Below are 18,729 nucleotides of genomic sequence, written 5' to 3'. Positions count from 1 at the left end.
CACAGGCTTTCAAAAATAAGAAACCAGAGCCAAGGCCTTCTTCCACTGACATTTGTACCAGCATGCCTTGTACTACAACTACTAGGGTCTATGGCAGCAACCATTACCTTAGTGCCACTGGTGAGGTTGCACATGAGACTATTACAGTGGCTCCTTTCATCAGTGTTCAATCTTAACCCACCCACTCGACCATATGATACGCCTTACAAACCTTTGCAAGAAACAAATGCTATGGTGGATGAAGCCAGAAGCAAATCTTTGATGTTGACTGTTCTGTCCTCCCCAGCCCAGGACCACAGTGACCACAGACGCTTCCCTGTTAGCGTGGGGGGGGGGGTATTTCCAGGGAAAGATGGTCCAAGGCATCTGGTCCCCCATGGAGGCCAATTTGCACATAAATGTCCTGGAATTGAGGGCAGTTCTCTTAGCATTGCAAGCGTTCCACACGTCCCTTCCTTCTGGGACCATTGCAGTTCAATCGGACAACATGGCAGTTGTCTGGTACATCAGCAAACAAGACTGAACCAGGTCTTACCCCATGAGAATTTGGCATTGGGCGATTGCTTCCATCCGCTTTCTCATAGCAACGCACATTCACGGGAGTTCCATTCTTATTGCAGGAAATCTGAGCAGGAACATTTTGATGCCTCACGAGTGGTCCCTCAATCCGATAGTAGCAGCTCAAACCTTCCGTCTCTGGGGCAGGCCTTGCTGCAACCTGTTTGCTTCACCCCTAAACAACAAATGCAGAAGCTACTTTGCCCTGATCCCTCCTCAGGGGGAGTCATCGAGGGATGCTGTGATGCACGATTGGCCCCTGGGTCTACTGTAAGCCTTTCCCCTTATCCCAAAATTTCTACAGAAAGCTCAAAGGTTGAGAAGCAAAGTGATCCTCATTGCCCCTGTCAAGTCTGGTTCCCATTCTTATGGCCTCACCTGATTCACAGCCCGTGGCTCCTGTATCAATCCCAAGGTGTCATCCTCAGGGAATGATTCACCCCAATCTCCACAGTCTCAAGCTTACAGCTTGGTTTCTTCACTTTCGATGATTGCCAGGCTACCTGATATTTCATCCCCTGTTCACAAGATCCTTCTGGCTTCGCACAAACCTTCCACCAGAAAAAATTATTCCAGTAAGTGGACTAGGTTCTCTTGATGGGCCAAAGAACATAATATAGACCCCTTTTAAATGCCTATTCAGAAGATCTTCCAATACCTCACTACCCTGTTTCACAGGAGTTTTAGCATCGAAAATTATAGTGCATTTAGCAGCTATTGCAAACTTTCACAATGGAATTGACAATTCATCTGTTATGTCACACCGACTGTGCAAAACCTTCATGAAAGGAGTATTGCATAATAAACCTCCTGTCAAGCCTCCTATAGAACTATGGAACTTGACTTTGGTGCTTCAGTCGTTAACGAGTCCTCCATTCGAGCCTTTTAATTCCTGTAGTATCAAATTTTTGTCTTGGAAAACTCTACTTGTAGTAGTCCTTACCTCAACGAGAAGAGTATCTGAGTTGCAGGCCTTGAGTGTAAAGAGACCTTACTTGATTTTTCATAGGGAAAGAGTGTCTCTACGTACTGACCCCTCCTTTTTGCCCAAGGTCATTTCTGTTTTTTCCATTAATCAATCTATTGACCTACTGGTTTCCTTTTCCCGCTATTCAAATAGAGGGGAATACCTTCTGCATACCCTGTGTTCATAGGCAACTTCGTTTCTACTTGGACAGAGCTAAATCTTTCAGAAAAACGATTGTTTGTGGCCTTTGCAGAACCCAGAATGGGTAAGCCTGTTTCCAAAATGACTATCTTCTTGGCTCAGAAACGCCATTATTTTCATCTGCCATCAAAACAAAGTGTCCTTACCTTCCAAAATAAAGGCTTACTCTACTAGATCGATGGCTAACTCAGTGGCCTTTCATTCCAGAGCCTCTATGGATGATGTCTGCGCAGAAGCCACTTGGGAAGATCTCATAGCTTTATCACTCATTACAAACTGGATTTGGCCTCCAGGGGATGAGCATCTTTTGGTTATGTGGTATTCGGGCATGTTCTTCCTTAGCCACCCAGGACTCAAGTAGCTGGGGACTCTTTTCTAACAGTAAGGAATGAATAAAGATTTACAACATCAGATATAGAAGTTATGTCTTACCATAATGTTCCATCTGTGTTGTAGATCTTTATTCATTCATTACTTCCCGCCCTCCTTCCCCCTGCCTGGACTTTAGGATTTCTGTATTAGTTAAGGTATTGGTTCAGACAGAGCCTCCTACTATCACTATTATTATTTCTGTACTGTAATGGCTGGCAAACTCTGTCTGAAGAGACTACGAGAGGGACATTGTGGGTAGATCTTAGCTGAGAGTTTTTGGCTGGCGCGAGCTTGGTACCGGCCATGTTGGTTCCGAGGATGGAACCGAAGTCCTAACAGTAATGAATGAATAAAGATCTACAACACAGATGGAATGTTATGGTAAGACATAACATGTTCTTCGTGTTTCACTGTTGCAGTTGTCACATTTGGGTTATCTGCTTGCAGTAACCCTCAGTCGGCCTGATTAACAAAGTCTTGGGTCTTGCGTCGGTTGCTGTCCCTTCTTCCATGACATCAGGTCATCAGGGGTATAAAACATGCAGCCGACACCATTACATCAGTCTTTCTTGCCGTGTGGTGCCCGAAGCAGAAGCAGTTCGTAAGTGCCAGTAGGCAGACTCCTGAAATTTTCATTTTCGAGTTTCAGAACCGAAGTCTTTAACTAAAAGCTAAGTACCCCGTTGGGGAAACTTTTTCTTGCTCTAAATCGATATCAGTAAAAGTAAATAATTGCATTACTTGTGGAAAGCAAATACCTCATAAAAATTTTCATTCGTACTGTATTCCTTGCCTAGGCCCTGACCACAACGTACCTCGCTGTTGGTTTTGTGCCTTATTTAAACCACAAACTATCCGTCGTCTGTATATTTCCGCTTCTAAATATTTTGCTGCTCTGTTCAATTATCCTGATATGTTTTAGGTAAGCCATCAGACTACCGACATTCCAAAAAAACGCAAAGTTGAAGACAGAGACAGTCCGCCTAGGTCCAAAACTGCCGACGACGCTTCTCCTAAGCCAGTCACCAGTTCTCCAGTACTCAGTGAGGCACTTTTGCAGCCCCTGATACCTGCTACTTCATATTCGCAGGCCTCTACTGAGACCCATTTGGAGTCCGGTATGCCGCGAGATGCTTCAACTGTGGAACCTGCCAATGTCTCTACCTTGGATGGGTCCGGAGCCACGGTGCGGGCACCGGCTTTTGAGGGTGTATTCAGGTCTACTGACTTGCATATTAATCTGACACCATCTTCTTCTTCAAGGCCAAAAACTTGAACCATGCCTAGAAAACTGACGCCCAGACCATATGGTCAGGCCTCTATGCCTAAAAAACAAATGATAAGAATGGCTGAAGACCTTATTACTTTAATCAGGGGAAGCCAGCCTTCCCCTGTAAGAGACCTAGGACTGAGTTTGTTTATGATACTTCTGACCAGGATTCTGAATTTTCTGTTTCCTGTGATAACCAGGATTTACCCTTATCTACCTGTGAGGATCGTGATGCTGAGGACTATTCCCTCTGCCCCCCCTCGAGGATTTGTCTTTTGGTGAAACCTTGCATACTCTCAGGGAGCATTTTCATTGGGGAAAGTCAGGATTTCTCTGATTCTAAAAAGAGGCTTAGGGATTTCTTACTCCTGCCCCAGCACAGGCCTTAAGCCATACCTCCTGTACTAGACTTTGTTGATGATGCCTTTTTGGAATCTAGCTTGGCCCCTGACCCTTTACTTCCTGCTCCCAGAAAACCTGATAGATATTACAGGGTCCCTGACTCTCAAGTACCTTTTTAAAAATCCTACTGCGGATCCTGAGATCATTTCACAGGGACCCAAGGGCATTAAAGCTACTACTGGCAAAAATCCTACCCCCTCTGATAGAGACTCCAAGGTGCTGGATAAATGGGGTAAGAAGGCATACACTTCTGCAAATGTGGCCATTAGGGCCTTAAACTGCCAGTTTCATATGTTAAAGTATCAGCAGCATATTATTGGATTGCTTAAACTGAAAATTATGATGATTTCTGATTGTGCTGAAAATAAGGATTTAAAGGATTTACTGCATTCAGCTGAACAAGTTGGAAAACATAATTTGCAATGTTGTTTTGATTCACTAGAGGCATCTTGCAGGGCTGCTGTAACTGGGTCTGTACTTAGAAGACATGCTTGGCTTAAAGAGCAATCCTTGCCAGGTCATGTTAAAGCGAAATTACTGGATGCTCCCTTAAACCAGGACCGGACCGCCTGTTTGGCAACAAGGCAGAAGTTCTTAAAAAGATGGAGGAAAAAGCTAAATCTATGCAAATTGTTAAAGATTTTTTACAAGTACAACCTCCAAGATTTAGTAGGCATTGGCCTTCCAAGAATTGGTCCTTTCCTGCCTCTTCCAGACCTTCCCAGTCCAAACCCAGATCCAGCAAAGCTTCCAGGGTACGCACAGGACTAAACAGTGTGGGGCCTCTGCTTCCAAATCTGGGAGTAATAAGACTCCCCCATGGTAAACTGTCTCAATGACTTCCTTTTAAAATTTCCAAGCACTTACCATCTGACTGCCCCTTTGGGGGGAAAGATTGCTCTTCATGCAAAGAACTGGGAACTCATTACCCAGGACAAATGGGTTTTAAATATAGTGTCCCAGGGATACAGATTTCACTTCCACACATTACCAACACAAAGCGGGTCGCCATATCCACCCCCAAATCAGTGGGCAGAGGCCCAAAAACAAGTACTTTCTCTCTTAAGCATGGGGGCTATTCAGTTGGTACCAGAAGAGGAAAAGGGACAAGGTTTCTACTCTAGGCTTTTCCTGGTACCCAGAAAGGACAATTCATGGCGTCCTATCCTGGACCTCTCTACTCTAAACACCTTTTTTGGTGATTCCAAAATTCAAGATGCTGACTCTTCACCAGTTGCTCCCTATGCTAGGGTTGTCAACACTAGAGTAAAAGGAAGCATACTTGCACATCCCAATCAGGGAATCTTGCAGAAGATACCTACACTTCAAATCAGGCTACACACACTATCAGTTCTCTGCACTGCCCTTTATCTTATCCACTGTGCCCAGGGTATTCACAAAGTGTGTAACTCCAGTTATTGCATTTTGCAGGCAAAGAAATATTCAAATATACCCATACCTGGACAATTGCCTAATTCGGGCAGAAAGCCAAGACATACTTTTGAATCATCTGGCCTTTGTACACAGGGTGCTAACTTGTCTGGGGTGCTCCATAAATGAAAAGAAATCACACCTGGTACCCTGTCAAAAAATTATATTCCTGGGAGCAAGCTTGAATACAATTTCCCAGATGGCTTTCCTCACGCCAGAGAAAAAAATTCATGTGACAACTTACTTCAAACAAGTGGCCACAAAAACCCAGTTATCTGCAAGGCAAATTCTGCAAGCCTTGGGGTTCATGGCCTCCTGCATTCTTCTAATTCCATATGCAAGGCTGCATATGAGGAAATTACAATGGTATCTAAAAAACCTATGGTGTCAACATTCTCAGGATCTAGAAGCAATGATTCCTGTCGTACCTTGCCTACGCCTAGAGTTCCTTTGGTGGGCAGAGGTCTGCCTCCAAAACAAAGGACTACCATTCAAATTACCCCCTGCCGCCCAAACCTTAACAACAGACACATCAGACTATGCATGGGGGGCTCACCTGGCAGGGAAGTGCATTCAGGGCAAATGGAACTCAAGTCAAATGCACCTGCATATCAGTCAAAAAGAAATGATAGCTGTACAGAATGTTCTGCCAGCCTTCAAGGACCACATTCTTCCAGGACAATTAATGTTAAAGACGGACAACACCACTGTTACGTGGTACATAAACAAGCAGGAGGGGTCCATATTCTTACCCCCTCTGCAGACTAGCAATGGCATTGTGGAACACAGCCCTGAGCTACCAAGTGCATCTACAAGCTCAATTCCTGCCAGAAAACTAAGCACACTGGCAGACGAACTAAGCAGACACCTCATGGACTCACACGAGTGGAAACTGGAGCCAAGAATTTTCAGCATTTTGACAAGCAAGTGGGGGAAACCAGATATAGACCTGTTTGCCTCCCCCCAGAACTATCAATTGGACAAATTTTGCACAAGGCCTCACCACAAACGAGCTTGGAACGTGGATGCTCCATCCTTCAGCTGGAAAAACCTATCAGTTTATACCTTTCCTCCTCTGCGTCTCCTCTTCAAAGTACTACTAAAGATCAAACAAGACAAACCAAGGACAATTTTGATTGAACCAGACTGGCCACGCCAACACTGGTACCCCCTCTTGCGCAGTGTCACTTTTGGCCCCATGGCATTTGCCTCAGACTCCTGCCCTATTGTCTCAGCAGGAGAACCAGATTCTGCACCCTCAGCTTCACACACTGAACCTAGTAGCCTGGCTAATTACCTAATCTCTCCTTTACCATCCCTCAGTAAACCAGTGATGGATATCATTTTAGAGGCAAGGAGGCCTAGTACTAGAAAATCTTATGCTGAAAAATGGAAATGATTCAGTGCCTGGAACCATTCTTAAGGGATGAGCACAGCAGTGCCCAATTTATCTCAGATTTTACAATACTTAACTGAGATGCCTCACAAGGGCCTCTCTTTCTCCTCCATCAAAATTCACGCCTCAGCTATTTCAGCTCATTATAACACAGAACCTCCCCTCTACTCTCATCCAATGCTCAAGCAGTTCCTCAGAGGGGCCAAAAATTTACGACCATCCAGGAGACCTCCAACTCCAGCCTGGGACCTTAACTTTATATTGGAGAAACTCACTATTCCTCCTTTCGAGCCAGCTGCTACTGCAGACCTAAAATTCCTTTCTTGGAAAACAGCTTTCCTTTTAGCAATCACTTCAGCAAGAAGGGTATCTGAATTACATGTCCTTATGGCAGTGGAGCCTTTCATCATCTTTCATGTGGACAGGGTGTCCCTCAGGACCAATCCCTCCTTCGTGCCCAAGGTGGTATCCAGTGTGGCCCTTATTTGCCAACCTTCGTTCCCTAATCCACAGAACAAAGGGGAACGGATACTGCACTCCTTAGATGTGCACAGACAACTTAGATTCTACTTGGACAGGACTAAACCTCAAAGGAAATCTGAACAACTGCTGGTGGCATTTGCTGCAGGGGCAGAGGGGAAGGCTATTTCAAAGCAAACTATTTCCAAATGGATAGGCCATTGCATTCATTTCTGCTACAAGCACCATGGAAAACCCATCCCACAAGGGATGAGACCCAACTCAACCAGGGCTGCATCTCCCTCTACAACCTTAATCAGAGGCATCCCTACTAAGGGCATCCTAGAAGCTGCTACCTGGAGTTCTGTACATACTTTCACCAAGCATTATCATCTGCCAATTTTCTCTAAATCCAGAGCTGGCTTTGCCACTGCAGTCTTGCAGGGCCTTATAGCTGGTCCTATTGCTGTCTAAATTCCTCCTCCCATCCTTAGCTTTGGGAATCTACCCAAATGTGATGACTGCAGCAGTGAAACATGAAGAACATAGTACAGTTGTGTACACTTACCATAAATGTAGATGTTAGAGTGTATTCACTGTTGCAGTCCTGGTTACCCTACCTCCAGCCCTCTTACTTCTTTTGGCTATACCTCTACTCTCCTTTACTATGCTCAAAAGCTTTTTGGTGTATTTGCTTTTTTGTTGGAGGTATATCCTTGTATATTTATAGATTTAATTGCTTCCCATTGGGGGGCACTTGACATGTGGGGTAAGAAAAACTGATGTAATGCCGTCGGCTGCATGTTTTATACCCCTGACAACCTGACGTCATGGAAGAAGGGACAGCAACCGACGCAGGACCCAAGACTTTGTTAATCAGGCGGACTGAGGGCTACAGCAAGCAGATAACCCAAATGTGATGACTGCAACAGTGAATACGCTAGAACATCTAAATTTTTGATTAGTGCACACAACTGTACTTTCTTTTACTCAACTGTCCAGAGTTTCATGGAATGCCCAGATTTTTATTGTTTTTTTGGTCTGTTCCTCATAAAATGTGTGGTTTTCTGGTAAATCATTGATGAAGTCCCTAAGTGGTGACATTCGTTTGAGAGAGACTTCATATTGTTCGGAAAATACATGTTAATGCAAAAATCTGTTGTTCTTGCAACTTAGCTTTTAAATTTTTAAGAGCACTATTTAAAATCTGTGTGATTTTGAGTCTTTGTCCCTCACATTAGTTCTAGCTTTGTCCAGAATTCCTACACTAAGAGTTTGGGAGGTATGCGAGAAAGGAAAATAAAGTGAATAATTTTATTCACTGCAGTCTGTACGATATATACATTACCGGAATGGTAAGGTATGGTGCATATTTCAGAGATTAAATGATTTAGTAATAAGTGTTTCTTGGCTTCGGATGATAGGAAACTACTTAGTAGAAGTTTTCAAGTAATTTATCATTTTCTTTGATGCTGATTCATTGCGGCTATTAAGTGTGAATGTTGCATGATGCGGGAAAATATGTAGGTGTTTGTATATTTTGCTGTTTCTCAGTAAGATTGAAAGAAAGAGTTCTCATTGTTGGCAGTGAATTATTTTTTAGTCTCTTAGCAGTGCAAGATAATATTGAAGCTGTTTATTTTCTTCAAACCACTTAAAGCAAGTTCAGCATTGAGTAGATCTGTTAGATTGCTGATAAAAACAGACAAGCCTCAGCTTTAATAGTAGAGGTACTGCTGTGAGCATTCTTCAATCAGATGTTGGTAATCCTGCCTAATTATCTGTAAGGCAGAGTCAGAGAAATGTTGACAATGTTTAAGTGAACCCTTTTTAAAGTTGAAATGTTCATGGTTTAGTGAGAAATAATTTGTGATTGACTATTTTCAGGGACAAATTTTACGTAGTGAAGTTGGACAAATTTTTTATTAGTGAAGTTGGTCTGTATGAGGAGGCTTTTCTTGACATTATCAAAACTGTCAGTGTGCATTGAGGAGGATGCAAGACCCATTCCTAAAGCTGTGCCATTTATAACACAAAAACCCACCTTAATGTGTCTTGCATATTCTGGTAGTTGAGAGCAGATGGTTTCTTACTTTTTGGTTAGTGGCTGGCTAACTGGTCAGTAGAGTTTTGAGTGCTTTAGGTAAATGAACTCGGGGGGGGGGGGTATGTAGTCATGCTTAAATAGTGTGTGAAGGTTCTAGGGCGTAAATAAAAAATGTGCGTGCAGTAGGTTTGAATTAAGAAGTGCCAACATTTTGAGAAAAGTGGAATGTACCGAGAAAACTTTGGGCAGTTCTTGCAGCAAAAGTTTTCAGCAAGTCTAGTTGTCTGGTGAGATAATTCCATGAAATTAAAAGGTTTAAAAGATTTGCTATTAGTAATTCCATATTTGTTTCCGCAGTCCTGTTTAGCTTTCTTTTAAGGGGTTACTCAGAAAGCCGAATTTTGTCATTGCGTTGTTAATAGTGCAATGATTCAGATTACCATGTAGATTTTCTTCAAGCCCTTATTAACCTGGGTGCTGATCCATAAGAAAAAATAACTGGTTACCATTATTGTAAACCTGTCTGGGTAAGTTTGGTATATTGTTTTATTACTCCCAACACATCTACTGCTTGGGACATGGTTAATGAGTATGATTGAAATGTCTGTCCCCAGCCCCACTTCTGTGATGAGATGGGTGAGCTGATACAGGGAATTTTTCAGCCCTCCTTTTTCAAAATTTCTAAGGGATTCTTTAACCCTTCATCTAATTTTGGCAAGAAACAAAATAAAACAGCCTTTGCAAAATGCTGGTAAACAGATGTTTAAGGAAAAAAATGGTAAGGGGCTTCCAAAAGGAATACAGGCATCTCCCAAAACCAAGGCCAGTCCAACAAGTCAGAATAATCGTTTAAGGGACCTTGTCCTGCTTCCCACCTTGGCAGTCAATTTTCCCTACCAGAAAGTCTGAATCTCCACTGCACACTTTGGCAACAGATGGTTTCAGACAAGTGGGTTTTGAAAATCATTTGTCAAGGTTACAAATGGCAGTGGGAAGAAATTCCTCCTTTCCAAGGAGATTCCTAGAGAGCATTCAAACGTCTGTCTTGCCTTCACACAGGATTGTGTTCCTGGGATATCAACTAGACATCTCAATCCAGTGAGTTTTTCTTCTACAGAAGAAAAAAAAATCTTTATCTAGATCTGTTTCTAAGGTTTTCCACTAAACTTTGGTCACTGTGAGTGAATATCTCAGGGCCTATTTACATCCTCTCTTGAACAATCAGCTGGCAAAATTCTGCTCCAGAACTCCATGCAGGAAGGCCCGAAAGACAATGCCTTTTCTTTGTCTTGGACAGGAATGTTCCTGTATGCTTTCCCCCTTTCCACTGATATCCAAGGTACTTGTGAAGATTGGAATCCACCAAAATTAATGTTCTGATCCAGGCAACAGTGGGTCTCCCTTCTTTTGGAAGTGGCCAGGGACAATTACCACAAGCTTTCCACACAGAATGGATCTACACACAGAAGAACAGACTGCCTGGATGATAGGGTCTTGATTACCTTTAGGTACTTGTTTACTGAAGACGTACAGCAGGTACTAACAAAGGCAGGACAGCCTGCTAGTAGAAAAATCATATATTACCGAATGGAAAAGGTTTTCTAGTGGATGATGATAAAACCAGCACCCATTCAGGGCTAGTGTTTCTCTGTTTTTACAATATTTGTGTTCTATTCTATGGCATAAGTAGTCAGAATGAGACCTCCTATATGCATTAAGGGATTTCTTTCTCTTGATGTAATTTATTTATACGGGTATTCCACCACAGTGTTTTTTTGTTTGTTTTTTTTTAAATTCTAATATTGTGGATAGAGACTTGCCTTATCAATACAACTATTAAAATGGGAGTAGAATTCAGAGGCATAGGCCAGCGGCTTTAGCAGTGGGATCCATTGGAGGAGGATTATAGCAAAATTTATTTAGGTCAGGTAACCGAAGGTTCACTTTTGAGAAGTCCTTAAGATGAGATTTTTAAAGGGAAAGTACCACCAGTATTCAACAAGGTCACTAATATCTAGCTTAATTTGATGTCTAATGTATTGTTGTCTATCTGTGTTTGATTGCAAATTGTTTTAACATGTTGTGGTAATGTTTGAGTAGATTTGTTTGACATTGTGTAGCTTATGTAATTGCCCCCCCCCCCCCCACACACACACGCACACACACCCACACAATTGGACCCAACACAAAACCTATGCAAAGTCAGTTGAAGTAAGTTATGTGCACTTTGGAGTCACAAACAGCTAGGGTAATTTTAGAATTGCTATGATAACCTTTCTGCTTAAATAAGTCTTGCTTGGTTTAAATATTATCCTTGTTGTGTTGTTGCATTTCCACCTTCAATGTATGTTGAGTGGGTGTGATTTATTATGATCCATGGGAGTAGCATATTATGATAAATTTTATGTCAGACTTTTCACAGCTATGCAAACAGCCACCTGTTGTGAGTCTCTACCATTACTCAGTAGTGTTTCTGCAAGAGCATTTCAAAATACTATAGCTGTGTGAAGTGTTCGCCACAACTTTTAATCTTCAAGACTTGTGCTTCTGTGGTAGGTGTCGCATCTTTTTCTTTCTACGAGGTTCAGTTGGACTTTATGAAATATCTTAACTTTCCTTTCATGTTGCTTCTTACACAGGGGGATTATCCAGATGTTCGTGTTTCATTGTTGCAGTCATTACTCTTGGGTTATCCTGCTGGCAGGCTACCCTCAGTCGGCCAGAATTCCAACGTCTAGCTCCAGCGTCGGTTGCTGTCGCCTCTTCCCTGACGTCAGTGCGCCAGGGGTATAAAAGATGCAGCCAACGCCATTTTCTTCAGTCTTTCTTGCCGCGCAGTGCCTGAAGCAAAAGCAGTTCGCAAGTGCCGGTCGGCCGACTCCTGAGATTTTCAAATCCGAATTTCAGAACCGAAGTCTTCATTAAAGCTAAGTACCCCATTGGGGAAACTTTTTTCTTGCTCCAGACCAATGTCAGAAAAAGTTAACAATTGTATTTCTTGTGGGAAGCAAATACCTCATAAGGATTTTCACTCTTACTGTATTCCTTGCCTAGGCCCTGATCACAACGTTGCTAGCTGTCGGTTTTGTGCTAGATTTAACCAACGCACTATTAAGCGTCTGTTCGATTTTGCATTTCATTACTTTGGCCGAACATTTAATTATATAATGCCGTCGGAACAGCCAACGACTGGAATTTACAAAAAAACGCAAGGACAAGGAAAAGGATAGGCATCCGAGGTCCAAAACAGACTATGAGGCCTCCGCTAGGCCAGTCACCGGTTCTCAGTGAGGCGCTTTTGCAGCCCCTGGCACCCGCTACCTCAGAGCCACAGGCTGCTTCCGACTCCCACGTGGAGCCGACTGGGCCTCTGGATACTCAAGGTATTGGACACTCGTAAATCATTCTCCTGCTGGCAGGCTACCCTCAGTCAGCCAGAATTCCAAAGAAAGAAAGATGGGTCCAAAGCCGCTGAGCAGGCATCGGCTTCTGAGGGTGTCTTCAGACATTCACAGCTATATGTTAAGCCATCTTCAGCTTTAAAGACAAAGACTAAAGCAGCTATAAAGACAGAAGCAAGTACAGCATTCTCCTACTCAGACTTCCATGCCTAAAAAACAGATGCTCAAAATGGCCGAAGACCTAATTACTTTGATCAGAGGTTCCCATCCCCCTCCTGATGAGAGGCCTAGGCAAGAGACGGAGTATGATTCTTGTGATCACGTTTCTATTCCTCTGATTCCTCTTCTGAACAGGATTATTCCATGCTTCCTTATGAGGATTCTGATGCTGAAGATTCCATTCCTTCAGCCTTTCCTCCTGAGGATTATTCTTTTGGGAAAACCCTGCATACCATGTGGGAGCATTTCCACTGGGAGAGCCAAGATTATTCTGAATCTAAGAAAAGGCTCAGAGACTTCCTGCTACTTCCTCAGCACAGACCCCTTGCTATTCCACCTGTTCTAGATATTGTAGATGATGTATTTTTAGAGTCCGGCCTGTCCCCTGACTCTCTATCCCCTGCACCTGCTAAGCCAGACAGATACTACAGGGTCCCGGATTCTCATAAATTCCTATATAAAAACCCCACTGCTGACCCTGAAACTATATCTCAGGGTCCCAAAGGGGTTAAAGCTTCCACTGCAAAAAACCCTGTCCCCTCTGATAGGGATTCTAGGGCTCTAGACAGATAGGGGAAAAAGTTTACACTTCTGCTACTTTGGCTGTAAAGGCTTGAAATTGTCAGTTTCATATGCTTAAATATCAGCAATATTTAATGTCACTGCTTAAACAGAAATTGTTGACAAATACTGAATGTTCAGAGAACAAGGAAATGCAGGATTTATTGCATGCAGCTGAACAAGTGGCAAAGCATACTTTGCAATGTGGTTATGATTCACTGGAGGCCTCTTGCAGGGCCGCTGTTACAGGTTCTGTTATTAGAAGGCATGCTTGGTTAAAGGAACAGAATCTGCCCGATCATGTTAAAGCAAAATTATTAGATGCTCCATTACAGCACGATACTTTGGTACTAAAGCAGAAGAGGTGTTGAAAAAAATGGAGGATAAAGCAAAATCCATGCATAATATTCCTGGGTGCAAGCTTAAATACAACTGCCCAGATGGCTTATCTCACGCCAGACGAACAAAAGCAACTGACTTCTTACTTCAAGAAATTGGCAACAAAAACCCACTTATCTGCAAGGAAAATCCTGCAGGCCTTGTGTTTCATGGCATCCTGCATTCCACTAATTCCATATGCCAGACTGCATATGAGGAAACTACAATGGTATCTAAAAAGTGTTTGGACTCAACATTACCACAGCCTGGAGACAGTAATTGCACTCATTCCCTGCCTGCAACAGTAGTTTCGATGGTGGGCAGAGGCCTGTCACCACAACAAGGGTCTGCCATTCAGTTTACCCACAGTCAGACAGACACTGACAGCAGATACATCAGATTATGCCTGGGGGGGCCATATGGCAGGAAAATGTATTTTGGGCACATGGCCTGCAAACAGGTGCGTCTTCACATCAATCAAAAATAGATGCTAGCTATTCAAAATGCCCTGACAGCTTTCAAGGACCTGCTTCATCCAGGACAGCTACTGATAAAGATAGACAATACTGCGGTCATGTGGTACATAAACAAGCAGGGAGGTACACATTCCTACCCCCTCTGCAGAGAAGCAATGACCTTATGGGACACAGCATTGACTTGTCAAGTTCACCTGCAAGCACAATTCCTGCCAGGAAAAAACAAATACTCTGGCAGACGAACTAAGCAGAAACCTCATGGATCCCCCGAAGGGAAACTGGATCCACAAGTCTTCAGCATGATAACAAAGAAATGGGGATGCCCAGACATATATCTATTTGCCTCCCCTCACAACTGCCAATTGCAGAGATTTTGCACAAGGATTTATCACAAGCAAGCATGGAAAGTGGACGCCCTATCCTTCAGCTGGAAAAATCTAACAGTATATGCCTTTTCTCCACTGCCTCTCCTTCCCAGGGTACTCCTAAAGGTCAGACAAGAGAAGCCAAAAATGATACTGATTGCACCAGACTGGTCACGCCAGCACTGGTACCCAACCCTAAAGAGCTTGTCTCAAGGTCCAGCATGGATATTGCCTCAAACTTCTCACTTGCTGACCCAACAAAACAATCGGATTCTGCACAGCCAACTCAGGACCTTAAATCTGGCAGCATGGCAGATAATGTTGCCATTCAGAACACTCCTCTTTCAAAAGCTGTTATGGATGTTATCTTGGAGGCCAGGAGGCCCAGTACCAGAAAATCTTATGCAGAAAAATGGAAGAGATTCTGTGCTTAGAACCAGGAACAAGGCATTGACACGTGTGTTCCAAATTTCCCTCAGATTTTACAATACCTAACTGGGATGCTGAACAAAGGCCTTTCTTTCTCATCAATTAAGATTCATGCCTCTGCCATTTCAGCCCATTACAATACGGAACCACCTATCTTTTCTCATCCTTTAATAAGGCAGTACCTCAGAGGGGCCAAAAATATTAGGCCTCCAAGGAGAGCACCAATTCCGGCCTGGGACCTCAATTATGTTTTGGAAAAACTCACACTGCCTCCTTTCGAGCCAGCATCAACAGCGGATATAAAATTCTTATCCTGGAAAACAGCTCTGCTCTTAGCAATAACCTCTGCAAGACGAGTCTCGGAGTTACAAGCACTCATGGCTGTGGAACCTTTTATCATTTTTCATCTAGACAGGGTTTCTCTGAGGACAAACCCAACATTTATGCCTAAGGTGTTGTCCCGTGTGGCCCTCAGCCAAACCATTCACTTGCCTACCTTTTATCCAAATCCACAGAACAAGGGTGAGAAAATTCTGCATTCTTTGGACATGCACAGGCAGCTACGCTTCTACTTGGACAGAACTAAAGCTTTCAGAAATACTGAGCAACTTTGTCTCATATGCTGCAGGATCACAAGGAAAGGCTATCTCGATATCTTAGAGGCTGCAACTTGGAGTTCAGTGCACACTTTCACAAAGCACGACCACTTACCTCTTTACTCTAAATCCAGTGCAGGCTTTGCCACTGCAGTTCTGCAGGGCCTCATAGCCCCTCCTAATCCTATTTAGCCCAGCCACCCATCCTCAGCTTTGGGATTCAACCCGAGTAATGACTGCAACAGTGAAACACGATGAATATAGTACAGTTATGTACCTACCATAAATGTAGATGCTCGAGTGTATTCACTGTTGCAGTCCAGGTTACCCACCCACCATCCCCCTTTTTCTTTGCTGGGACTTATCTGCACTTCTCTATCCTATACAACCTATGTGGTGTATTTGCTTGTAGATGAAGGAAATGTTATTTTTGTGCATGCTTATTTATTGGCGTATTTTTCAGCCTACCAGTTTGGGGGAACCTGACATCTGGGGCAAGAAAAACTGAAGAAAATGGCGTCGGCTGCATCTTTTATATCCCTGGCACACTGACATCAGGGAAGAGGCAACAGCAACCGACGCCAGACCTAGACTTTGGAATTCTGACCAACTAAGGGTAGCCTGCCAGCAGGATAACCCAAGAGTAATGACTGCAATAGTGAATACACTCGAACATCTACATTTATGGTAGGTACACAACTGTACTTTCCTTTTTTGAAGTATTTCTATTTAAAAAATGGAATTGGAAGTCATTTGGTATAACTGCGTATATATAGTGTGGAGGGTATGGCAATCCTGTTGCCACATTCATTAGGAACCATTGTATTGAAAAATATACATGGACTTTTGAGCTATTGACATTACTTACAAAAAAAAAAAAAATCACCCTGCAACATGTAGGAAGTCTGAGGTCACACAACAGTTCAGTTAAGGGGAAACTGTGCTTTAGCATCTGCTGACTGCTGTCCAGGAACCAAGTTTCCCCCATGTAATAATGAAGTGTCCGAGGGATACCATTAAGTAACTCAGATAAATTTATTTTATATTAACAACAGTGTGAGCAAAATAAATAATGACTGAATTTTTGTATTTACTGTGGAGTGCTTCCAGCTGTAATGAAGTTGTAGAAGCTGGAAGACCTCTGAGCCAGGGTTGGACATTTCCTGCAGTAACAGGAAGTCACTGCTTCAAAGAAGCAAGTAGCTGTTAATTTAGTTTCACATTCTGCTATTTCTTAGTGAGGGTCAAAACCAGATGCGAACTTGATATTGTCCACCCACCGCAAAGAAGGCCATTTTCTTTGCATACTTTGACCTGGCCAAAGCTTTTCACACCGTCTCCCACTCAGACATAGTAGAAAAGCGAAATGGACTGTGAGTAAACCCCTCTGTCACCAGATGGATTGACAACTGGTTCACAAATAGGACCGAGGAAATCACTGGTGATTGGTCTCTTTGTGGAGTTAACTATCCCTATTTTGAAGTTCCCCAGGGTTCTGTGCTGTTGCCCTTCCTGTTTGGCATCTGCATCTCTGTAGTAAAAGCAAGTACCAAAAGGCTCTCACTGAAGTTTGCAGTGACTGCAGCTAGGAGCATTCATTGGATCCCCAAATGACTTGGCCATCCTGCAAGAAGGTTTTTTCCATACAAGTACCTTGTGCCACAGTCATGGACTTGAAGCCAGATGACAAAAAAATGTAGTAACATATCCTTTGGGAAGTCTACCCTGGGGAACTACCCCATTGACAATAGGCCCTTAAAAGTTGACTCAGATGTTCATGATTTGAGAACTGTTACGAAAAGTGACCTAGCTTTCAACCAATGTGTGTCTATTGTCATAAGAAAGTCTGTCTATGTAGCACAGTTTATAAACAAAGGGAAGTGTTCAGATGTAGGGATATAATTGTCCCCCTTTACTCTGCCTTCATGAGGCCAGTCATTAAGTTTAATTAAAATGATACAAAGCCTAACAATATGTCCTACATGGGCCTGATTCAAATCCCTGTCATTACCATTTATCCTACAGACTGGCATACAAGACATCTTCCAACCCAGTTCTGATGGATTTGCTACACATCGAGTCAAATTTGCATCAGAAATACTCTTGTATAAGGATCTAATCCTCTTTTGCATCATTAGCAAAGTGTTTTGAAGGGATAGCTATTGCACGAAGAGGGTATCACTGCTCTGGACCAGACTCCCCAGCTATGTAAAACAAAGCTGGTCTCTGTCCATATTTAAGTGCAACTTTGATCTGTGGATGAGAATTAAAAAATACTCCAGGACTGGCCTCTGTACTATTAATGGACAGAGGCAATACGTAAATGCTTTATCCTATGCATGAGTCCTCTCAAATTGTCTGTGGTATGACCCCAGTTATTCTTATCAGTGGTAGTATATAAGTATTGACCATGGGATGGGTAAGGCTAATTTAACACCAAATGGTATAGGTTAATTCAAGCACCAAAAGAGACATTGGCTAGGTTTATAATGGCCTGTAAGGGCAGCAAGCGTAATACTTACCTATGGTCCTATTTCTCCTTGGTACTTGACTGTTGCAATTTCCTGTAATATTTTTTGACTGTGAACATTGGCTCATGGCCCTATCCCAGGAGAAGGCACTGGTATTCAGGGCTGTGATTTGTTGTGCTTCTGTTGGGGGGGGGGGCACATAATATTTTTATGCATTATGAAAGATGTTGAATTTTATATTTTTCCCATCTTAACATTTAATAATTTCTGGGGGTTGTTTTTTTTTTTTTTACAGAATTGGCAGATCAGGGCGTTATGGTCGGAAGGGTGTTGCAATTAATTTTGTGAAGAATGATGATATTCGTATCCTTCGAGATATTGAACAGTACTATTCAACACAGATTGATGAAATGCCTATGAATGGTAAGGCCGTTCTTCCAAAAGAACTTAACATTCATATTGATTCTTCACTGCATGCAATTGTTTTAACTTTACATTTGCCCAAGTTGTGTTAAGAGGGATAAGGCCTTAACTTTGACTCAGAGATTGCTCAAGATCAGTTAATGGTTTGGGTGCTGGAAGAAATAGTGGAGGCAGGTGAGATGGACATCACTGACTCACCTGTCCTTGAGGAATGGCAGCAGCCTGGCAGGTTACATGACTGATGCATAGTGTGGATGGGTGTTCTAGCATCCATCAGACAGGCTGTATACACACATTCATCAGTCAG

The 18,729-nt window shown here is 42.9% G+C and overlaps 1 protein-coding gene across 1 annotated transcript in view; it reads left to right on the top strand.

Moving 5' to 3' along the window:
• Positions 1–18,514, top strand: part of EIF4A3 (eukaryotic translation initiation factor 4A3) — a 635,526-nt gene extending 617,012 nt beyond the window's left edge. The window contains exon 11 of the mRNA XM_044060170.1: positions 18,295–18,514. Within this exon, the coding sequence (XP_043916105.1) occupies positions 18,295–18,514 (220 nt within the window). The remainder of the gene's footprint in view (positions 1–18,294) is intronic.
• The last annotated feature ends 215 nt before the right edge of the window (positions 18,515–18,729 follow it).

Source organism: Protopterus annectens, chromosome 1.part2, assembly GCF_019279795.1.
Source record: "Protopterus annectens isolate FY-2018-M chromosome 1.part2, PAN1.0, whole genome shotgun sequence".
In the NCBI taxonomy this organism is placed as follows: Eukaryota; Metazoa; Chordata; order Ceratodontiformes; family Protopteridae; genus Protopterus; species Protopterus annectens.
The sequence above is the reverse complement of the archived record's forward strand: the minus strand, read 5'-3'. Positions and strand labels throughout refer to the sequence as shown.